The 18,705-nt window shown below is 40.2% G+C and overlaps 1 protein-coding gene across 7 annotated transcripts in view; it reads right to left on the bottom strand.

Moving 5' to 3' along the window:
- The window catches only part of cacna1eb (calcium channel, voltage-dependent, R type, alpha 1E subunit b), a 59,478-nt gene that overhangs the window by 2,555 nt on the left and 38,218 nt on the right, over positions 1 to 18,705 (bottom strand). For 3 of the 7 annotated variants that reach the window (XM_031294103.2, XM_031294104.2, XM_036005259.1), the window contains 26 exons: positions 17,204 to 17,959; positions 14,957 to 15,201; positions 14,534 to 14,708; positions 14,289 to 14,418; positions 11,806 to 11,865; positions 11,548 to 11,654; positions 11,027 to 11,038; positions 10,364 to 10,460; positions 10,091 to 10,251; positions 9,540 to 9,677; positions 9,210 to 9,411; positions 8,951 to 9,115; positions 8,216 to 8,326; positions 8,026 to 8,106; positions 7,648 to 7,767; positions 7,482 to 7,547; positions 7,039 to 7,130; positions 6,313 to 6,487; positions 6,096 to 6,223; positions 5,612 to 5,708; positions 5,174 to 5,279; positions 4,201 to 4,308; positions 4,015 to 4,115; positions 2,374 to 2,480; positions 2,184 to 2,283; positions 255 to 359 (listed from right to left, as the gene is read on the bottom strand). In XM_031294103.2, the coding sequence (XP_031149963.1) occupies positions 255 to 359; positions 2,184 to 2,283; positions 2,374 to 2,480; positions 4,015 to 4,115; positions 4,201 to 4,308; positions 5,174 to 5,279; positions 5,612 to 5,708; positions 6,096 to 6,223; positions 6,313 to 6,487; positions 7,039 to 7,130; positions 7,482 to 7,547; positions 7,648 to 7,767; positions 8,026 to 8,106; positions 8,216 to 8,326; positions 8,951 to 9,115; positions 9,210 to 9,411; positions 9,540 to 9,677; positions 10,091 to 10,251; positions 10,364 to 10,460; positions 11,027 to 11,038; positions 11,548 to 11,654; positions 11,806 to 11,865; positions 14,289 to 14,418; positions 14,534 to 14,708; positions 14,957 to 15,201; positions 17,204 to 17,959 (3,745 nt within the window). The remainder of the gene's footprint in view (positions 1 to 254; positions 360 to 2,183; positions 2,284 to 2,373; positions 2,481 to 4,014; positions 4,116 to 4,200; positions 4,309 to 5,173; positions 5,280 to 5,611; positions 5,709 to 6,095; positions 6,224 to 6,312; positions 6,488 to 7,038; positions 7,131 to 7,481; positions 7,548 to 7,647; positions 7,768 to 8,025; positions 8,107 to 8,215; positions 8,327 to 8,950; positions 9,116 to 9,209; positions 9,412 to 9,539; positions 9,678 to 10,090; positions 10,252 to 10,363; positions 10,461 to 11,026; positions 11,039 to 11,547; positions 11,655 to 11,805; positions 11,866 to 14,288; positions 14,419 to 14,533; positions 14,709 to 14,956; positions 15,202 to 17,203; positions 17,960 to 18,705) is intronic. The other 4 variants (XM_031294106.2, XM_031294107.2, XM_031294105.2 and 1 more) reach the window with 3 other exon arrangements.

Raw genomic sequence — 18,705 nt, 5'->3', positions numbered from 1 at the left:
TTGCAGAGAGGTTTTTAAAAAAACATGCTGAGATGAGAGAGTTTAAGGTAAGAAGGCATCAGCATTCAAAGACCACACCCCATTTTAACAATTCTTTGAATCTTAAATCAGACTCCCAACAAGACAAGCCAAAACTCTACTGATTTAAACTTCGGCATCACATAAGGAACCAGGCACTTTGGCATAAGAGCCCATGCAGCCACTGACGTCCTCACGATCCAGCACAGAGGCCGTGTCATGGAAGATGTGTGTACCTGCGACTCTACAGCCAGACGGGGCATGGAAGAGGCCCGCACACACAGACCCCTCCCTAGTGGAAGCTCCTGTGGGGCTTCAATCCCCCTACTGCACTCGCCCACCTAGGTGAGTACAGAAACAAAAGAGGGCAAGGAGGGACATCAGGCTCATCCCCGCCAGGACTGCCTATATACGGAAGTCCAGTTTAGGTGAGAGGAAGGCAGACAAGCCATTTCATCACTGACGGTCATCTATCATAAACATCACCATCGCCATCCAATCAGAAGCCATTCCAGCCAATCATGGACAGATTAAAAACTAGCAACAGGAAAACTGACTTCAAGGAGGAATAGAAACAGTGGAGAAGACGAGCGAGAATAGACAATAAACAAAACAGTTCACAGGGAAAGATGGAATCCATATCTCAGCTTGGAAGTACATTCAGTCATGCATGTTGAGGTCTTAATAGCTACACAAACAGAGCCAGACGACATCTGTCTAGGGGCCGAACACATTCCTCTGCAAGAACAAACACTAATATGTGGGGATTTCAGAATAATTTCATGTCATTCATCTAGCAAGCGATGTAGACCAGTAAAACCAGACAGTATAGACACAGCAACACATTAACACGTTTGACAATCTGCCTTTGCTATTCCAACCTCAACAGGACTAAAAGACAGGAGCACACAGAGCAGCGATGCCGTGCTCTGCAAGGCACGGAGAAAAGTCACAGCAACGTCAACAATTACAACATGTTAATACTGTTTTAGTTAAACACTTAAATAAAAGGTGTGCTGTGCAAATGTTCAGAGTGAAAATCTGTGCTCAGACAGTGGTTCCGACAGTGGTTCCGAACCTGGGGGTCAGGACCCCCCTTAGGGATCACAAGATAACTCTAAAGTGCAACACACATCAGCGGCGTATGACGTGTCAAAACCCACACATCCATTGTTTACTATGTACTGTACGTCCGCACGCCAACAGGCTCGGCACATCCCTCCTACTGCACTAGGGCTCTGTTTTGGGATGATTATTTTATAATAAAATACTTAAAGAGAAGGGAGAATTTTTGCTTTTTTAAGCAGCTGCTGGTGTTTGATTGTTCTGACTGTGGTATGGTGTGTTTTATCAAAGGAAGAAGTTTAGACATTTTGTCTATGGGTGTGTGATAGTGGCTAACTAACGCCTAGCGCAAGATGCACTTCATCCACAGTAGGCTACTTCTCACTTCTCTGGATTAGGGCTGGATACCTAACCATGATGGAATGGCTGATATAGCAGTAGAATCATGTTTTTATTGCACTGAATGCATTTTTTATACCGATGCTCTGTCCTACCACAGCATTGATGTAGCGCGCGTGTGTGCGTGTGTGCATGACAAAAAGAGAGGTATGTTTTTAATATTAAAACGTGGCTTCAGACGGACATCTTCTTGCTCAGTCTGTTTTCTAATTACAGCAATTGTTCCTTAGTACTAAGCTCATAATTGTGCCTGAAAAAAAAACTATATCCGTATTCCTTAACAATTACTAGTGAAATCTGAGTGCCCGGCTCACCTCGATACTATACCTTGACAACTTTTGTCTGGTATAATATAGGGATGAGTGTGATGTGTGTTATGGCTGTCATGTGACACTCTGTGACGCTGCAGATGTATGTTGCACTTAAAGTAGGGTTTTAGAATGAATAAGGATAAGAAAGTAGAAAAAACATTACTCTTCAATATGATGTTTACTTTTTCTCAAAAAATTATTCAAGAAACAATCTGAGAAGGATAATTGCTGTTTCATTTAACTGGCCACAACCCCTACGCATAGGCAACCTGTGACAAGTCGACAATGCTTTGTTTTAGGGGGTAACAAGTTAAAAAGGTTAAGAACCACTGCTCTAAGACATGGTTGTGGTATTTATGGTTGAAGGCTCATGTTGGTCCTCTTTCTTACCAGATTTTGCTCTTGACTAGCATCAGGGTCAGAGCTTATGGGCTGCAAAAACAGTTCCTGAGGTGAGATGGGGCTCAAAGCCACAAATCCTCCTCTGGTCCTGTATTAAGACAGAGAGGAATAGTAAACAAACGCATAAATAGAGACACAAGTACAAATATAACAAATCTGTACGTGTGCGCAGACTCACAGGGCTGACCCAGCGCTGTGGGCCATCATAGGCAGCGTCTGGGTGTTGGACAGAATTTCCTCGGGAAGCGCAGAGCCATCCAGACGCTTAAACATTAAGCTACTCTTCTGAAATGAGAGAACAAAAAACACAACAAATGAAATAGAGGTCAGAGGGCTTCATTCCATATTTATTTTCACGTTGTTCAGGCTAAGAAGGTCCAAGAGGATTGAGTACTCTACACCCCAAAGACAAGACAATTCCATAACTTCTGTATATTGCCATTCCTCCCTTTATGCACATACTGTAGTTCTGTTTGGTAACAATGGACTCTTAACATTAGAACCGCTATGCCATTGAACGTTGTGATTTTAAAATGTATATTACTCTGTCATTCACATTCCTATACTGTCATAATGATAGAATAATGTTTAGAAAATCAAAATAGAGAGTTTAAAAAAAAACAAAAAAAAAACACCCCCCGTTATTTGCTAGGAGCAGCGCAGATTAATGTTAGTACTCTCCTATGCCACCAAATTCACCCATTTGCATTATGGCCGTACGTGCATTGAGCCAATTAATATACGGCATAAAAACACATTTGCACGCCAAATTTCACTCATATGTGTTTGAAATATTGTCTGTTGAACTGAAAGACGCACTGCACATGGGAGAGATGGAGAGACAAATATAAATGCTATGGGGGACTTATTGTGGTTCTTTCGTTAGACAAAATGTGACAATATAATAATTTGCATCTAATTATATTAACCATTTAGTGTACTGAAATGCTGAAATTGATTTCAATGTTTCGGCATTTGTTTCCAGCCTTTTAGGTGTTATGCTGCAGATTATAAGCTGCTTACAACTCAAAACAGCATCAAATAGAAACTAATAGATCTTTTTATGAAAAAGGTTTTATTTGCAGGAGTTGCTCACAGAAAGATTTTGTGTTGACTATTGACTGAACTAACCTGAATGACACAAAGTGCAAATGCTAATGAATGACTATTGCTGCATCAGGTGGCAGCATGAAAATATTTTTTCTAAAATAGCACATTTTACTGTACACTGAGTACAGAGAGTACACCAGTTTTGTGTGGGTTCAAGCTGTTAGCTATCTGGCTGTATATATCGTGGGGGCTGTGTGTGTCCTTGCTGCTGTAGAGATTAACGCAGCGCTATAGAAATGAAGAGGGGTGATGCGTTTATGACCCATCAGCGATAACAAAAGGATACAGACTCTTGGGCGGATATAGAACCCCTAACATGCCTGGCGGTGCTAGTGTTAAGAAATATTGCCAATTGGAAAGGAACTTGATTATTGTTGAGCTAGACTGCAATTCTTCCTAAATTTTTCTATTCTGTTTTTCTGGTTTATTAACATCTTAAAGCTAAGGGAATATCATAGCTAAAAATATGCTTTTTGTTTCTCCATGTAATTGATCAAATTATGCCTTAAATGTGTTTCGTAGTACTATGAGACGAAATTATAACAGATCCCTTGTGACAGACAATAGACATGGCTGTCTAAAGCTGTGCTGTGAGATTGAAAGTTTTTTGCTTTTCTTCTCCTACTTTTTCAAAATCTATTTGCGTACCTCTTTGAATATATAATTGTAAAACCGGGTGAGGAAGTTGATAACAGCATGCAGAGCTGACCTGAGCTTCAAGTTGTTGCCTGAGCTTCTTGGCTTTGTTCAGTTTGAAGTAGTCCATTATCATCATCGAAGCATAGATCTTTCCCACTGTCATGTCCGTATCTGTGAGGGCAGACATGCTACATTAACTGTTGCTGCTTGTCTCTCAGCATTACATCGAGTATTTCCTCCATAGTTAGAGCCAGACCTTTGTTGATAGGTACCAGTAGGTCCAATGTCTTCTGAGGCAGATAAGGCCAAATGATACTGATCTCTTTTTGTAGTTCACTATCCAGAGTGATACGGTCCTCACCTCCTGTGACAAACATCCACATTCAGCCACTTTGGCAAATATAATAGGTTACATTAATGGTTTTACTAAAGCTGAATGATTAGTCGATCAGCTAATTGATGTCATTTTTCAAGCACAGAAGACAAACATACCCTCACAAAAAAATCACATGTGAAATGCAATTTTTCACAATTAATTTCTGTGTGAAGTGAAACATTTCACTTTTTAAAATTCAATGTTTTTATTTATTAACTAACTATTAACTAACTTAACAAACAATTAACTAACTATTAACTAATTATTAAACTAATAATTAACTACTAACTAATTAACTTACTATTAACTAACTCAATATTAATAATTAATTTTTAACTATTAACGACCTGACTAATAATTAACTAACTGACTATGAAATAACTGAACTAACTAGTAACTACTAACTAACTGTGAACTAACTGACTTTGAACTAACTAATAACTAACTATGAATGAACAATTAACTAACCAACTATGAATGAACAATTAACTAACTAACTATGAACTAACTACATAAATATGAACTTACTAACTAGGAACTAGCAAATAATTAGCCACCAACTAACTAACTAACTAACTAACTTACTAACTATGAACTACCTATTAACTAACTAAATAACTAACTAACACCTTTCTCAATTGTGAGGATTTGCTGTATTTGTTTGTTTTATATGATAGCAAACTGAATATTTTTAAGTTTTGGATTGTTGGTCGGACACAACAAGCAATATAATGTCAACTTGGATATTTTCACTATTTTAGGTCATTAGACCCAACAACTAATCTATAATCAAAAAATAATTCACAATATGATACAATATCACAATCATGACGTGCTAATTAGCGACTCTGACCTCTAGCTATTTTGATGTCCAAAGCTGTGCGGATGAGCGACATCAGCGTGGAGGTGAAGTGAACGGACATGTCCTCATCTACAGGCATGTTCATCAACACCAACCTCTGAGAGACAACGAGGGACGGATAAAAAGAAGACAAGTCAATCACTTCAGTGTACATATCCAGCACAAAATACCAGACAAAAGCATTTAGTCTCCGTACATTTTCCTAAATTTAATAAAAGTCGAACATCAATCCTTCAATTGTATTACCCTCGACTTCATAAAGAGTCTGTTAGTAAGTTCCCTTGAATACACTTTATTTACAATTCATATTGCTCTTTGCTGTAGTATATAATGCATATATCATACAGATAGGATAGGCTTTTACTTGAGTTTTGATTTAATCTAGCCCTTCTGTGTTTAGTGCTTATTAAGTGATTATGTTTTCAGTACCTTGTAGGCGATCTTAGCAGGGCATTTTTTGCCCAGGCCCAGGGGTGGTGACATGTGGGTTAACATCTCATACATGGCAGTGTAATGGATACGACCACTACAGAGTGATAAGTGGCACAGAGAAAAAGACGCAGAAGCAGAAGGTGGAGAGTTTAATAAAAAGTGTCATAAAACTACAGATGAAGACAAACAGCAAGTTCCCTTTTCAAGGTCTTGTACTTGTAATGTGGCATTTGAGATTTTTAGGACAATGATTTATTTTTCTAGCAAAAACTTAAGCACAGTGAACTCTGGATGCTCTAGCACTTTTGGAATTTTATCAACTTGTGCTAAACATGACAGCTCATTGCACTGAAAAATGTGTTTCACACGCTTTGACGGCCCTCTGCTGGGTAAAGATAGAACATGAATGTTGATCAGGTCTGCTCGACACTAAATAAAACTGAAAATGTAAACATGCAGCAGTAAAAAGATCAAACCTCACCATGCCAGACGATCATACTCCCCCCAGATGCGAACAAACTCGTCCAGGTGATGGGGACCCAGAATTGAGGAGTCTCGCGTCAGGTACTCAAAGTTATCCATGATCACAGCCACAAACAAATTTAGCATCTAAAAAAGGACATACAGAAGAAAATCAGTGTGCAAGACAGCAGAGAAATTGACAAATATATAGAGTGTTATTTTGGTGGAGCCCTGACCAGAAACGAGCTGAAGAAGATGAATGAGACGAAGTAGCAATAGGCAAAGTCAGTCCCGCAGCCTCCCTCGTGGTCTGGAGACATGGTTAGAGGGGAGATGGAGGAGTCTGGTTCACACTCCTGACCAGACAGACACGAAAGCATAATCTCCTGCCAGGACTCCCCTGTCGCACTCCTGGTGGTTTAAACACAAACACCTAGTTGACATCAAATTAAAGGGGACATATCATGCTCATTTTCAAGTTCATGCTTGCATTTTGGGTTTCTACTAGAACATGTTTACACGCTTTAATGTTCAAAAAACACTTTATTCATACTGTCTGTCTGAATATACCTGTATACCTGTGTCACCCTCTGTCTGAAAAGCTCAGTTTTAAGCCTCCCGAAAATACCCAGTCTGCTCAGATTGGCTTGCGAGAAAAATATGGCGCACCTTTGCAAATGTAGTTTTCAAGCTGTGGGTGGAGATACTCAGATAGGGGGCGGCATATTCTAATGAGCCTGCATGTGACATAGGAAGAAGAGCCAAATCTGAATGGCTTGTCCCATGTTTTCCGATCTAGGCAGCCCACAAAAAACTGACTGGGTTGTCTATTTCACAGTTTGTGCACAAGCACTAAAAAAAGTGAGTTTTTCACATGTCCCCTTAAAGATACAATTCTAGAAATGAAAGATAAGTAAGAGAATGGAAACTGAAGGCATGGAAGGTATTTTTTATAAGCCCACCTGAAGAGCAGCATCAAAGCACTGAAAAAGGTCTTAAAATTGTTGTGTTGATTGATGTGACTCTCATCATTCAGCTTGATGTTTCCAAACACCTGCAGAAAACAGGTTTTGTTAACTTCATTGGTTTCCCATTAGCTTCTGCCATAGCAGTTGTAATCTTCCTGGGGTCCAGGGTTAGTAATATAGTAAATATAAGCAATCAATTATATCAATAAATGGTGCAAATAACCTCATATAATATACAGTATACAATATACAGTTAAAGAAGAATGCACCAAACAAGCACCATACAAAGTACAACAATACAGCTACATTTAAGCACACAAACATTTGTAAAATCCATTAAAAAAATAAGTGTACAGAAGCCCCGTACATATGTTTGACTTCAACTAAGAGCCGTGACAGTCTGTTATGATATTTGTGAAATATTAGTGAAAGGATACCTGCATTCCAATTATGGCATATATGAAGAAAAGCATAGCAATGAGAAGACAAACATAAGGAAGAGCCTGTTGGAGAAGAGACAGCAAAGACAGTCAATTAAAACATTATCATCAACCTTGTGTGAGCAATTGAAGTGACAAAAAATAAATTGTAAAAATGTCCGACCTTGAAAGATTGTACAAAGGTCCACAGCAGAATACGGATGGTGTAACCCTGTCTCAGCAGCTTGATCAACCTAGCTGCTCGGAAAAGCTTCAAGAAACTCATGTTGATGGTGTTCACCGACTAACGCACAAATGGTTGGAGAGAGGGTGAAACAAAGGAAAGGAAGGGAGAGAGTGGCAGACAGAAGGGAGAGACAGGATGTAAAACACAGATGGCGAAATTCATCACAACATGACTTAAGTTGTGTCTGGAGGCAGGGATCGTAACACACGATGGAAACTTGTAAAGAAAGAATGCTGCATTTAACGCTGGCTATTTGTGCCTTTTTTAAAGGGTCACAACATTGTGAAAATGAGTGGTGTCTTGGCAGTATCTTACCTGTAAATCCACAATTATCTCGCTGATGCTGCCAAGAACAGTGATGAAATCAAAAATATTCCAAGTATCTCGAAAGTAGTTCTGTGGAAAAAGAAAATGTTTTAAGTAATTTGAATTCTTCATCAGTGGTGCTAGATGTGATTTAAATGGCTTCTGTCTTCGATTGATCTCTTCTTTTGTCAATGCTCACCACCAAACCAAATGCCATGATCTTGAGTATACACTCCATGGAGAAGAGGACAGTGAAGGCCGAGTTGAGGTGTTTAAGGACCATGTCGTAGGCTGCCGGGGCCGAGTGGTACTGAAGGAAAAGAGAACTTTAAATTTACTGACAGAAGGATTATCAGAAGTCATAGTTTCCACCCTGCCGTTGGTTACAGTTCATTTCAGTACGGTATGAAGATGTTCTTCCAGAGACTTAAAACTTGCTCAAGATTGGTAATCACATTGAAAATTGTATTGCCTTTACTCATATTTTATATCAACGTTTAGTTATTGTCATATGGTGCAGCAATTTAAGGAGTAAAAAAAGCGGTACAAGGTACATTCAGGTGCTTGTTGGAAGTTACAACATTCTTGTACTGTCGAGCAACGAAGAGCTATACTCAGCATGTCGTTCAGCAGTGTAACAATAAACAGGGGTCTTCTCTCAATACATTACACAATGTATACATACAAACTACTAATACATTTGTCCCGTAGATCTCAAGAGCTCGTACTGGACACTGCACTTCCTTGGGTCCAAAGCAATAAACCCGCCAAGTGTGAAGTTGATGGGATGAACAGTTGTCGAGAAAATCGAAGGATGGACGGATGGACGGAACAGACAGGACAGAACAGACAGACAGACAGACAGACAGACACACAGCTTTCATTTCAGTTAGATACTGTTCCACTATGAATCCTGCTGTACAGAGTGCTTTACCTTCATCATGAGGACTACAGTGTTGAGAGCGATCATGACTAGCACAGTGTTCTCAAAAGAAGGCGATGCCACAAAGTGCCACAGTCTGTACTGGAAGGTTTGTCTGTTCTGGGGCATGTAGCGGGTCATCGGCTTGGCGCTGATGGTAAAGTCGATGCAAGCCCTCTGATGGACAGAAATGTACCAAAACAGACATGAATGAATACGTGTGAATGTAACTGTGTGTATGTATCTGCACATATATTTCACCGCGACACACCTCGTTCTTCTCCAGAGTGCACTCCTGAATCATTTTGTCACCCTGCTCCTGGAAGGTGATGATGATCAGAGCCACAAAGATGTTGACAAAGAAGAACGGGAAGACCACAAAGTAGACCACGTAGAAAACAGACATCTCCATTCGGTTCCCTCGACTTGGCCCCATGCTGTCCTCTGTAACATCGGTAGAGTGCTGCAGGACCCTAGCAGAAAAAAAAAAAATGGGAGAAAGGAGAGGTCATTTATATTTTTTAATGCTATTAAGACCAACATCTTTTTGTTTTTTTACTTAAATTTTGATAAATGACATTAAAAAGAAAAATCCACTTACTGAGGCCATCCCTCTCCAGTTGAGACAGTGAAAAGTGTGAGGAGGGCCCAGCAGACGTTGTCGTAGTGAAACTCGTGTCTCTTCCACTCTCTCCTCTTCACCTCCTTTTTGTCTCTGCTGTAGTCAATGTAGTAGCCTCTGTAGAGAGCAGAGCGACTCAGAGGTCATTGTTTCACTTAATTCACTGATTAAACCAGCACTTTGAATGAAGAGAAAAATATTAAAGCTTTTGTAACGTGCAAATCTTATTAACTAGTGAATCTGGGGGTCTGCAGGCAATCACAGGTTATCTGGGGGTATATAAAGACTGAGGAGCTGCACTTCATGGCCATTTTCTGCTTATACCCGGAGTCTCTGTATTGTTAGCCATTGTTTGTGCAAGGATTTTTGTATATCATTTTGTAAAGCATTTGCTCTCAAAGATCAGAAATGTTGCGGTCATGTTTGTTAAATCTATTTATTAGTTAATTATATAGAGTTGTTGTTGTGTATGTAAACTCCTTGCTCCTATTTTACTTGCTGGTTTAGATATACAGTATATATCCACTTACTGGCATGCCTTCTCTGAATTCATGGAGCTGTCAGTGCAGTAGAAGAACTTCCCCTTGAAGAGCTGCACGGCAATGACAGCAAAGATGAACATGAAGAGCTGGTACACGATGAGGATGTTGAAGACGTTCTTCAGAGATGTGACCACACAGTCGAAAACAGCCTGGGGAGAAGAAAGACAAGAAGGATGGCAAAGCAAGCGCAATCTGTTAGAGATCTGTGAAACACCCAAAACCCAAAATACCGGAGAGTGTTTGCAGATGTTAACATCATACCTTGAGTTTAGGAAGCCTCTTGATGGTTTTAAGAGGCCTCAGAACTCTTAAAACTCGGAGGGACTTTATTGTCTTGATGTCTCTGCCTTTGTTGTTTCTGTTGACATTGAAATACAGCCCTTAGGAACAGCTGTACACTCAATCGAGTTCACAAGGACACATGGCACAGACACATTCAAAAAGAAAAACACAGTGCATATCAAAAAACAATGAAACACAGAACTTCATCTTGAGTGTGTTTATACAGAGCCCAGCAGGTGTCACAGGCAAACGTTATGATAATTTGTACATGTTATGAGTTTGGACTGAGATACACGGATACATTTTGGGCTTTGGCTGATAACACAACAATGTGTCATCTTCCATTGTTCCATTTTACAGAAACATTTATGATTTTCTATTGATTACTGTGCAACAATTCTTAATTTGAGGGTACAAATCATTAATTAGAGGGCATCAATGATTTGTTAATGTCACCAAATCATCAAAAATGTTACCCCTAAAACCTGTCGGGCAGTTTGGTGAGATTTAGAAGACGCAACAAAACAAAACAAAAAAGCACACTGAATACGAAAAGGAAAAATTGTACACGTGAAAATAATAAAAGAAATATATGAGAAGCTAATGGGATACATTTATATTTAGTGTGACTAGAATTTTTACCCCATCACATTCCTGGTAGCCCCAACAGTGACAAAATCCACAGGAACAACAGAGAAAAATTGAGGCATAAAAAGAGATTCACCGTGAGCAAAGCTCGCAGGATCACAGCTATAGTCACAACAGAGAAATTAACATACAATACAATCCTCTACAGTACAACAAAAGGCACAAAAGATTTAGTAAGTTATCTGGCACACTCATGCTGGGAACGACGACAAAAATAAATATCGTAGAGGCTTTTTAGCTTCACCCATGTATAAACCCCCATATTACACAGAAATCTATCTTTTCCTCTTGTTGTAGGACCATAGGGACATTTAAATCTGAGTTACACACTGTACAGCACCATGCATGCCTCCATATTTGCAGTTTATGAGCTGCAATGTAGCAAAAGAAAATTTAAGCTGCAAAAGGTGTCTTTGAGGGAAAGTCGTTCATAACAATACTGTATGCTCAGAAAATGATTTGCTGTAGTGAGTCAGTCATTAGTTGTCTGCAGGCAGCACTGTATAGTGACTCACGTTAGAGCAAAGGCAATCAGAGCTCCCACCACTACAATGAAGTCCAGGATGTTCCACATGTCTCGGAAATAAGAGCCATCGTGCAGAATGAGACCCTGGTCTATCATCTGGAGGACACACCATACAGACACGTAAAGTTAACAGCTTAAATACGCACAGGGGCCAAAACACCTCTGAGAACTTCTAGAGTACATCAAATTCTTTAAAAGTGTGATTGGTGTTGTAAAAGTGGAGAAAAGATATGTTTCAGTTACCCACCTTGATGATCATTTCGAAGGTGAACACTCCAGTGAAGACATAATCGAAATAACGGAGGACCTAGATATTTACAAACATAAAAAGTACACAGACACAAGACTTTTCTGAGGGTGCAAACTCACACTTTGTATTATTCTGGCACACACGCACTAATTCTATAACGTACACTGCATATTAATTGTCATAGTACAAACAAATTGCAACCTTGGAATGTCCCAGCCAATTTAACTTAATTTAATTTTGTTTCCAAAATAGTTCTCCACCAACCACCATTTATTTCAGTGTTTTTGCAGCTATGCGCATCTCCTCTGTTTCTTGTACAAGATTTTTTATTTCATACATTTCAAATGTGACTTTGTGTGTCCTTAGCAGTGTTGTGACCATGTAATCTTTGCTCAAGTCCCAAGTATGTCTCAAGTAATTTGGTCCAAGTCTCAAGCAAGTCTCGAGTTGTTTTTTTTTTGGGGGCAAGTCAAGTCAAAGGTTATGTCAAGTCAAGTCGAGTCCTTAAGTCAAGTCCCAAATCAAGAGACTTTTTTTTTTACACACAAGATAAAGCACTTTACCTGTAGATTTTAAATCCAAAAGTGATTAAGCCTACCGGTGGCACAGACGCAGCCATTGTGGTGGTCTGGTCCGACAAATGAGGCTGTATCAGGGGTCTTTGATGTTACTTGTTGCCATAGCAAGGAGTTTGATTGACAGCCAGTCATCCAATCATGACAATCACATACCTGGAAGCTTTTTGAGTCGTTCCAATCATGATTCACAGTTTGCATTGCTGCCGCTGCATAGCATACTTGATAGTTTAAATAGAAAAGTGACAACATTAAATTTTATATTTAATAGCTAACATTCAAACTAATGAATATAAGCAAGTCATCCGAGTCATCATGCCTCAAGTCAAGTCTCAAGTCATTAACTTACAAGTCCAAGTCGAGTCTCAAGTCATTTATTTTTTGTCAAGTCGCAAGTCATCAAAACGGTGACTAGAGTCGACTCAAATCCAAGTCACCAAGTCTCAAGTCCACATCTCTGGTCCTTTACTTGGTCTCTCTCATACTAAAGTGTAGCTTTTACTAGTTTGTGTTTATTTAGTTACTTGTGACACTTTCCATGACACAGAGTTGTGAAAACAAATAGAGCACAGCTATTTCCCAGGAAAAAACTGCAGATTCGCACCTTGTATGTGTGTGAAATTAAATGTGTCACGACACATTCTTGCTGACAGTGTTATGTCAACTTGAGATCAAACAGTAAACCTTAAAGCTAAAACTCTGTCAGTAGTATTTCAGAATGAGTAATGAGTCATATTTTCCATTCATTCTTTTTTTAGTCTTGTGAAAATAATTGCTTCTTTGAGGATAAAGTGTCAGCGGTCAGTGTAATACCATCAGATCGCTCTGGTGCGATCGCAACTTTTGTATAAGTTAAATAAATCTAAGACTGCTGCATAAATCAGTTGGCACTTCAGACATCCACTGCTTTTCTAAGGTGTCAGTATGTTTCAAATGAGGTGCTTTATTTTTTGATAATTAAACAGCATCTGAAACTCCCTCACCCCCACGTCAAAATTGTACCCTTTCCCGAACCGACAATCAGACATTCACACCCACCTAATGCAGCCAGCAGTGTAAAGTTTTTCTGGTTCTTCACACGATTACGTCACTTTTTATATGCACAAACAATTGCAACACTATGAATGCCTTAAAGGAGAGACTGTCCTAAAAGTGTGAGCCGTTATCCACATTTGAACAATTTGAGTGTGGCCGTTCGGAAAAAGCTAATAGCACTTTTGCCTGCAGACGTGGCCGACATGTTCGTACAAACTAGTTTGTAATGAGCACAGGACATTGCACACACCCGCTACCTTTCCAGAGAAAAAAAACATTGTTAAAGACAGTTGTCACCCTGGCCACCATCTCTTTGATCTCCTGCCCTTAGGGAGACGCTACAGGTCCATCAGAACACAAACCAACAGACTAATGTAAAGTTTCTTTCCAAAAGCCATACAGACTCTAAATCTACGCACATAACGTCTCCGCACCCATATTCACATTTCTTATTAGTGTTTTTATAATCCATTTTATTGATGTTTACAATATTATGTCTTTATTTCTATTAATAACTGCAATATATTTATTATCGCAACTACCTGCTATTGTTTTATGATGAATGTTGAAAAAATGTGGTTGTATAATATTATATGTGGATGTGTGCAATATAGTTTTATTTTAAGTACCGCTGGGAGGGGCACTTGTAATTTCGTTGTATTCATTGTAATATAATGACAATAAAAGGATCTTATCTTCCCCCCACCTTTAGTCTACCAGATCTTTCTAACACGCCTGTAAAGCACTGCTGTATAATCTTTTTGCACCTGGTAAGAGTTTTCTTTTGACATCAAATTGATCATCCGACATCCAAGTTTGGATCATGAATAAAACTATAGACACTTTAGGAGAGATGTATTTCGATCTCACCTTGTTTCTGTCTGAATTGGTACACACGGGGTCCTCAGCAGCCAGTGCAATGCTGCTCGCCACGATCACGAGGAGAATAGTCATCTCAAAGTAGCGCATAGTGACCATATAGTGACAGATCCTCCTGATACTGAAGCTCAACAAAAGGGGGAGATATTAATTGTTGATTGAAGAAAGAGTGCACACAAGAGACAAAGACCTTTTATAATCAGTCACAAAATGTAGTGGATTTTGTAGCATCTTACGGGTTGGAGGCCTTAAAGATGAACATGCTATCTGGAGCTACAGGTTTGGGAGGAATCGGAGGTTCCTCCTCGTCCTCCTCCTGCTCCTGCTCCTCCTCCTCGTCCTCCTCCTTCTCTGTGTCGTCCTCTTTGTCTGTCTGTTCAGAGTGGTATGCCTCCAACTCTTTACTGTTCACTAAAACCCAGACAGAGGTCCGAGAGGATAGAACAAAATGCTTTAGCTGTGCATAGACAGCTATGATGAAGAAAGAACAATGTGAGTCACCAGCACAATGGATTCAGTAAAGAAAAAAAAAAGACTGGCACTCTAACCAGATGTCAAACACCTACACATGGTGATCCAATGTGATACCAACACTAAAACCTACAGTATGATGCACAGTAAAGGAGTGTGACTGCAGTTAAAAGTGATCACAGTGCTACCTGTCATGGGCGAGAGCTCAAGCAGTGGTTGTGCAGACATTTCGATGGCCACGCTTCCCACCAGGTTGGACTTGTCACGTTTGATGGAGACCGGGCGGCTCTCAGACTCGATGGCCCTCACACTGAACTCTGTGGCCTCTAAGGCGGGCTCCACTGGGATGTTTTGGTCTGAGTGCCCGCCTTCACCCTGCTCTGACCAGGTACAGTCCAGCAGCTGCTCACACTGAGGAGGATTGGGAATGTCCCTGAAATAAAAAAGAAAAGATCACTGGACTTAAATCAGTGCAACAACAACACATAGATATGTCATGGAAATCCTGTGCAAAAGCTTTTGTATTCTGAACTCAAGTATAGTGTATTTGTATCACCCTTTTCTTGTTGTACAATTATCTTTCCCCTCAAGAGAATTTTTAGCTATGCTCGCTCTATAGATATTTGGATATATAGGCAATGTTTCAGCTACTATTAAATGTATTGACAAGAAATTTGGTGCTGACATTCATGTTCTCCTCAGGATGATTTGTGATCCCTTAACCTTTTATCTGGTCAAAATTATAATTTGTCCAGCACTTTGGTTTATGATGAAAAACCTGCATAACAAGCGACAATCCCATCAACCTCAGCTGCACTTTGTGTTTAGTGCTAATCAGAAAATGTTAGCATGCTAACACGCTAAACTAAGATGATGAACACATGGTAAACATTCAATCTGCTTAACATCAGCAATAGGCTCGTTCGAGATGAGCCAGGTCTGCGCAGAATCGATCACCGGCGATCGCCGCCCGACCTGCTTGACGTCATGCACACGTGGTCAACGATAACCTCACGAGATCAAGGCGGCCGCAGTTCTGAGACGCAGGCAGCGCAGTTACTTTTCACCGACTGCAAGACCCAGGCGGACCCAGGGCATGCTAGGAAACACCGGCCTCTCAGCTGATCTAACAGATGATTGGTTCAGAATCTACTCAACATGATGACGTTTTATATAAACTTTTTATTGATTTTGAATTGGAGGGATTTTAACTGCTATGTGTCTGATTTAAAGGCTTATTCTGTACAAACCACATGTTGTGTGGCTGATAGTTATGTTTAGAAGTCAGAGAGACTAAATCCGTTCAGATTACGGATCATCTACAGTGTATTGTTAATTAAAATCAGCAACAGATCTCATGTAGAGCATTTTAAGAGCTACTCTGTCATAATTAAAACAACTGGAGACTGTGTACAAGCTGATATATGGGTCTGATAAAATTGTATTAAATCGGAATCCAACCACAGTGTTTCTGTGACTTCCTGTTCAGCATGAAGACTGCTGGAATCGGCTGGAAACTGTCCGACTTGACAGTGGATTTTTGTCACTGCCCTCTGCTGCTGTTACCGCCTGCTCTCGTCCACTTTACAGGCGAGGCACAGTTCATCTCGAACGAGCCTACTGTCACAGTGAGCGTGTTAACATGCTTTTGTTAGCACTGAGCGCAAAGTAGCACTGTACAGCCTCAGCGTGGCTGTAGAGGTTAACATTTTTTCAAGTCTTTCCCTTAAAACATCACTCAAATACCAATATGTACATTTCAAGACATATTGGTTGCTGTAATTGTTCGTCTTCTCTATACTGGCTGTAAAGAAATCCCTTCCTAATGGGATTCTATTCTCCTCCTAATAGAAGCGATGTGGGACAAAATCCACAGCCTTCGTTCTGTACAAAAATGCTTTCCAAAGTTCAAGTGAAGCAATACGAGGCCTAGGAGTTAGACTAAACAAATGGATGTCTTTGAAAGTTAACCTTAGATAAGTTAACTCTTTTTAAGGAGGAATCCAAAAGAGGGAACTAGAGGGAACTAGAAAGACAGTAACTTTGGAAAAAATACACACTTGATTTGTCTAACCCAAACTTCTTAAACTCCATATAATTCCACTTACTTACTAATTACTGTGGGAATGCATTTTTGCGTTAAAGGTAGACAGTGGACGTTGCTCCCCAGCTCCATGAAGGGATCTCTTCTCAGCTAATAACTTTTTCAATGCACATATGGACATGTGACTAATGTTTAACAAGGTGCAATTCTCACTCAGGAGAAAATATCCAGTGACAAATAAACATTCCAGTTAAAATGGCTTTTACCAGATAATTACTTACAACAAGAAAAGGGATAAAATACAAGGGTAAAAATGTGCTTCAGTTCATGAGATAGTATTTAACCTTATAATCCCTCTTCCTCATCAAGTAATACATGAGAACAGCCTTACCTTCGACAGTCTTCTCCAACTTCTGCGTATGGGTTGATGATGCATGTTCCACCATCTTCTTGGACTGACTCTCCTTCTTCCTCTGCTTTTTCTCTCTCCTCTCTGTCATCCTTCTCTTCCTTCTCATCCAGTATCTTCCTCTCCTGGCTGTGCGACCGTCTGACTTGGGGCACCTCATGTGGTGCCTGGGTGCAGTCCAGACTCTTGGCTTCAGCGCGAGCATCGCGGTGACGGTGCCGTCTGTGTCTTGCCCCTTCGTCTGGCCCCTGACTAGGTCTGAACTTGCGGGCCATCCTGTGCCTGCCTCCGCCTGTGGTCCGGTGGTTAGCTCCTCCAGTTTTCTCCTCACTCAGGTTTACTAGAGGCTCAGCCGTCGGAGGCTCAGGGATGGAGATGGTGATGGACATCGGGGGCTCGGGGATGGGCAACCCCACAGACATGGGAGACTCAGGCAGGTGAGTCGGGCTGGGCTCGGCGAGGTGGGGTATGGTGGGAGTTTCAACGGTGTCCTCTGTAGGGCTTGCAAACAGCTCCTCTCTGCTTGCCATCTGGCGCCGTTTACGTAGCTGATTGGCTCTCTGCTCCCACACTGACATGTGAACCTTTCTCCTCCTCTCGCGGCGGCTGACGAAGGCGTTAGAGCCATTGAGGGGCTGTTCGTCTGGGGCCCCTGTCTTGTCCTCGGGCTCATCTGGGAAGTTTGGTCGGCCTCGGTGGATGGCTCGTTTCCTGTATAGGTAGGGCCTTCTCCTCCCACTAAAGACCACAATATATTTCATATCAATATGGGGCAGCAACAGGCCTAAATTTAAGGAACTGGTGACAAGAAACATCAAGACTTTAGCATACCAGTTATATAAAAGTATATTTAAACAAATCAAATAAAAGCTGCAAGAAAAGGACAGACCTTTTCTGTGAATGTATAATGTTAGTTAATCAGTAACACAAAACAATTCCCATGGAAAAATATGCAAAATACTTTAAGCTAAAAAAAAAAATACAAAAACATCCAAAAAAAGAAAAAAAGAAGATACCTGAGAGGTAAGGATAGATAAAAAGAACAAAAACCACAAGAACGAAAAAGGCAAGGTGCAGGATTTAAGTACAGAGTGTAGAAAATAATCTCAATAATTGAGTAGGAAAACTCAAGGGAGAAATTCTGTGAGACAGAGATGCATTCAATTATACTTACTGGTATTCAGATTCTTTTGTTGTCCATGTAATCAATGAGTGATTTTTGAAAACAAGACATTAGTGTTTTACAACATACATAGAACATTTGTTGTGACACAGAACAAAGTGTGTAAAGGGGACACAACGTTTACACAAAGGTTATCCAGTTTACACAGGTTAAGAAGGGACTGAAATCAGTTCTTTAAGATTCATAATGTCATGGGAGCATTCAATTGTATGCCCATTAACATTAAATATTTTCTTACTTAAAAGTGCTCATATTATGCTCATTTTCAGGTTCATAATTGTATTTAGAGGTTGTACCAGAA

The sequence above is a fragment of the Sander lucioperca genome, chromosome 9 (genome assembly GCF_008315115.2).
Source record: "Sander lucioperca isolate FBNREF2018 chromosome 9, SLUC_FBN_1.2, whole genome shotgun sequence".
NCBI lineage: Eukaryota > Metazoa > Chordata > Actinopteri > Perciformes > Percidae > Sander > Sander lucioperca.
The sequence above is the reverse complement of the archived record's forward strand: the minus strand, read 5'-3'. Positions and strand labels throughout refer to the sequence as shown.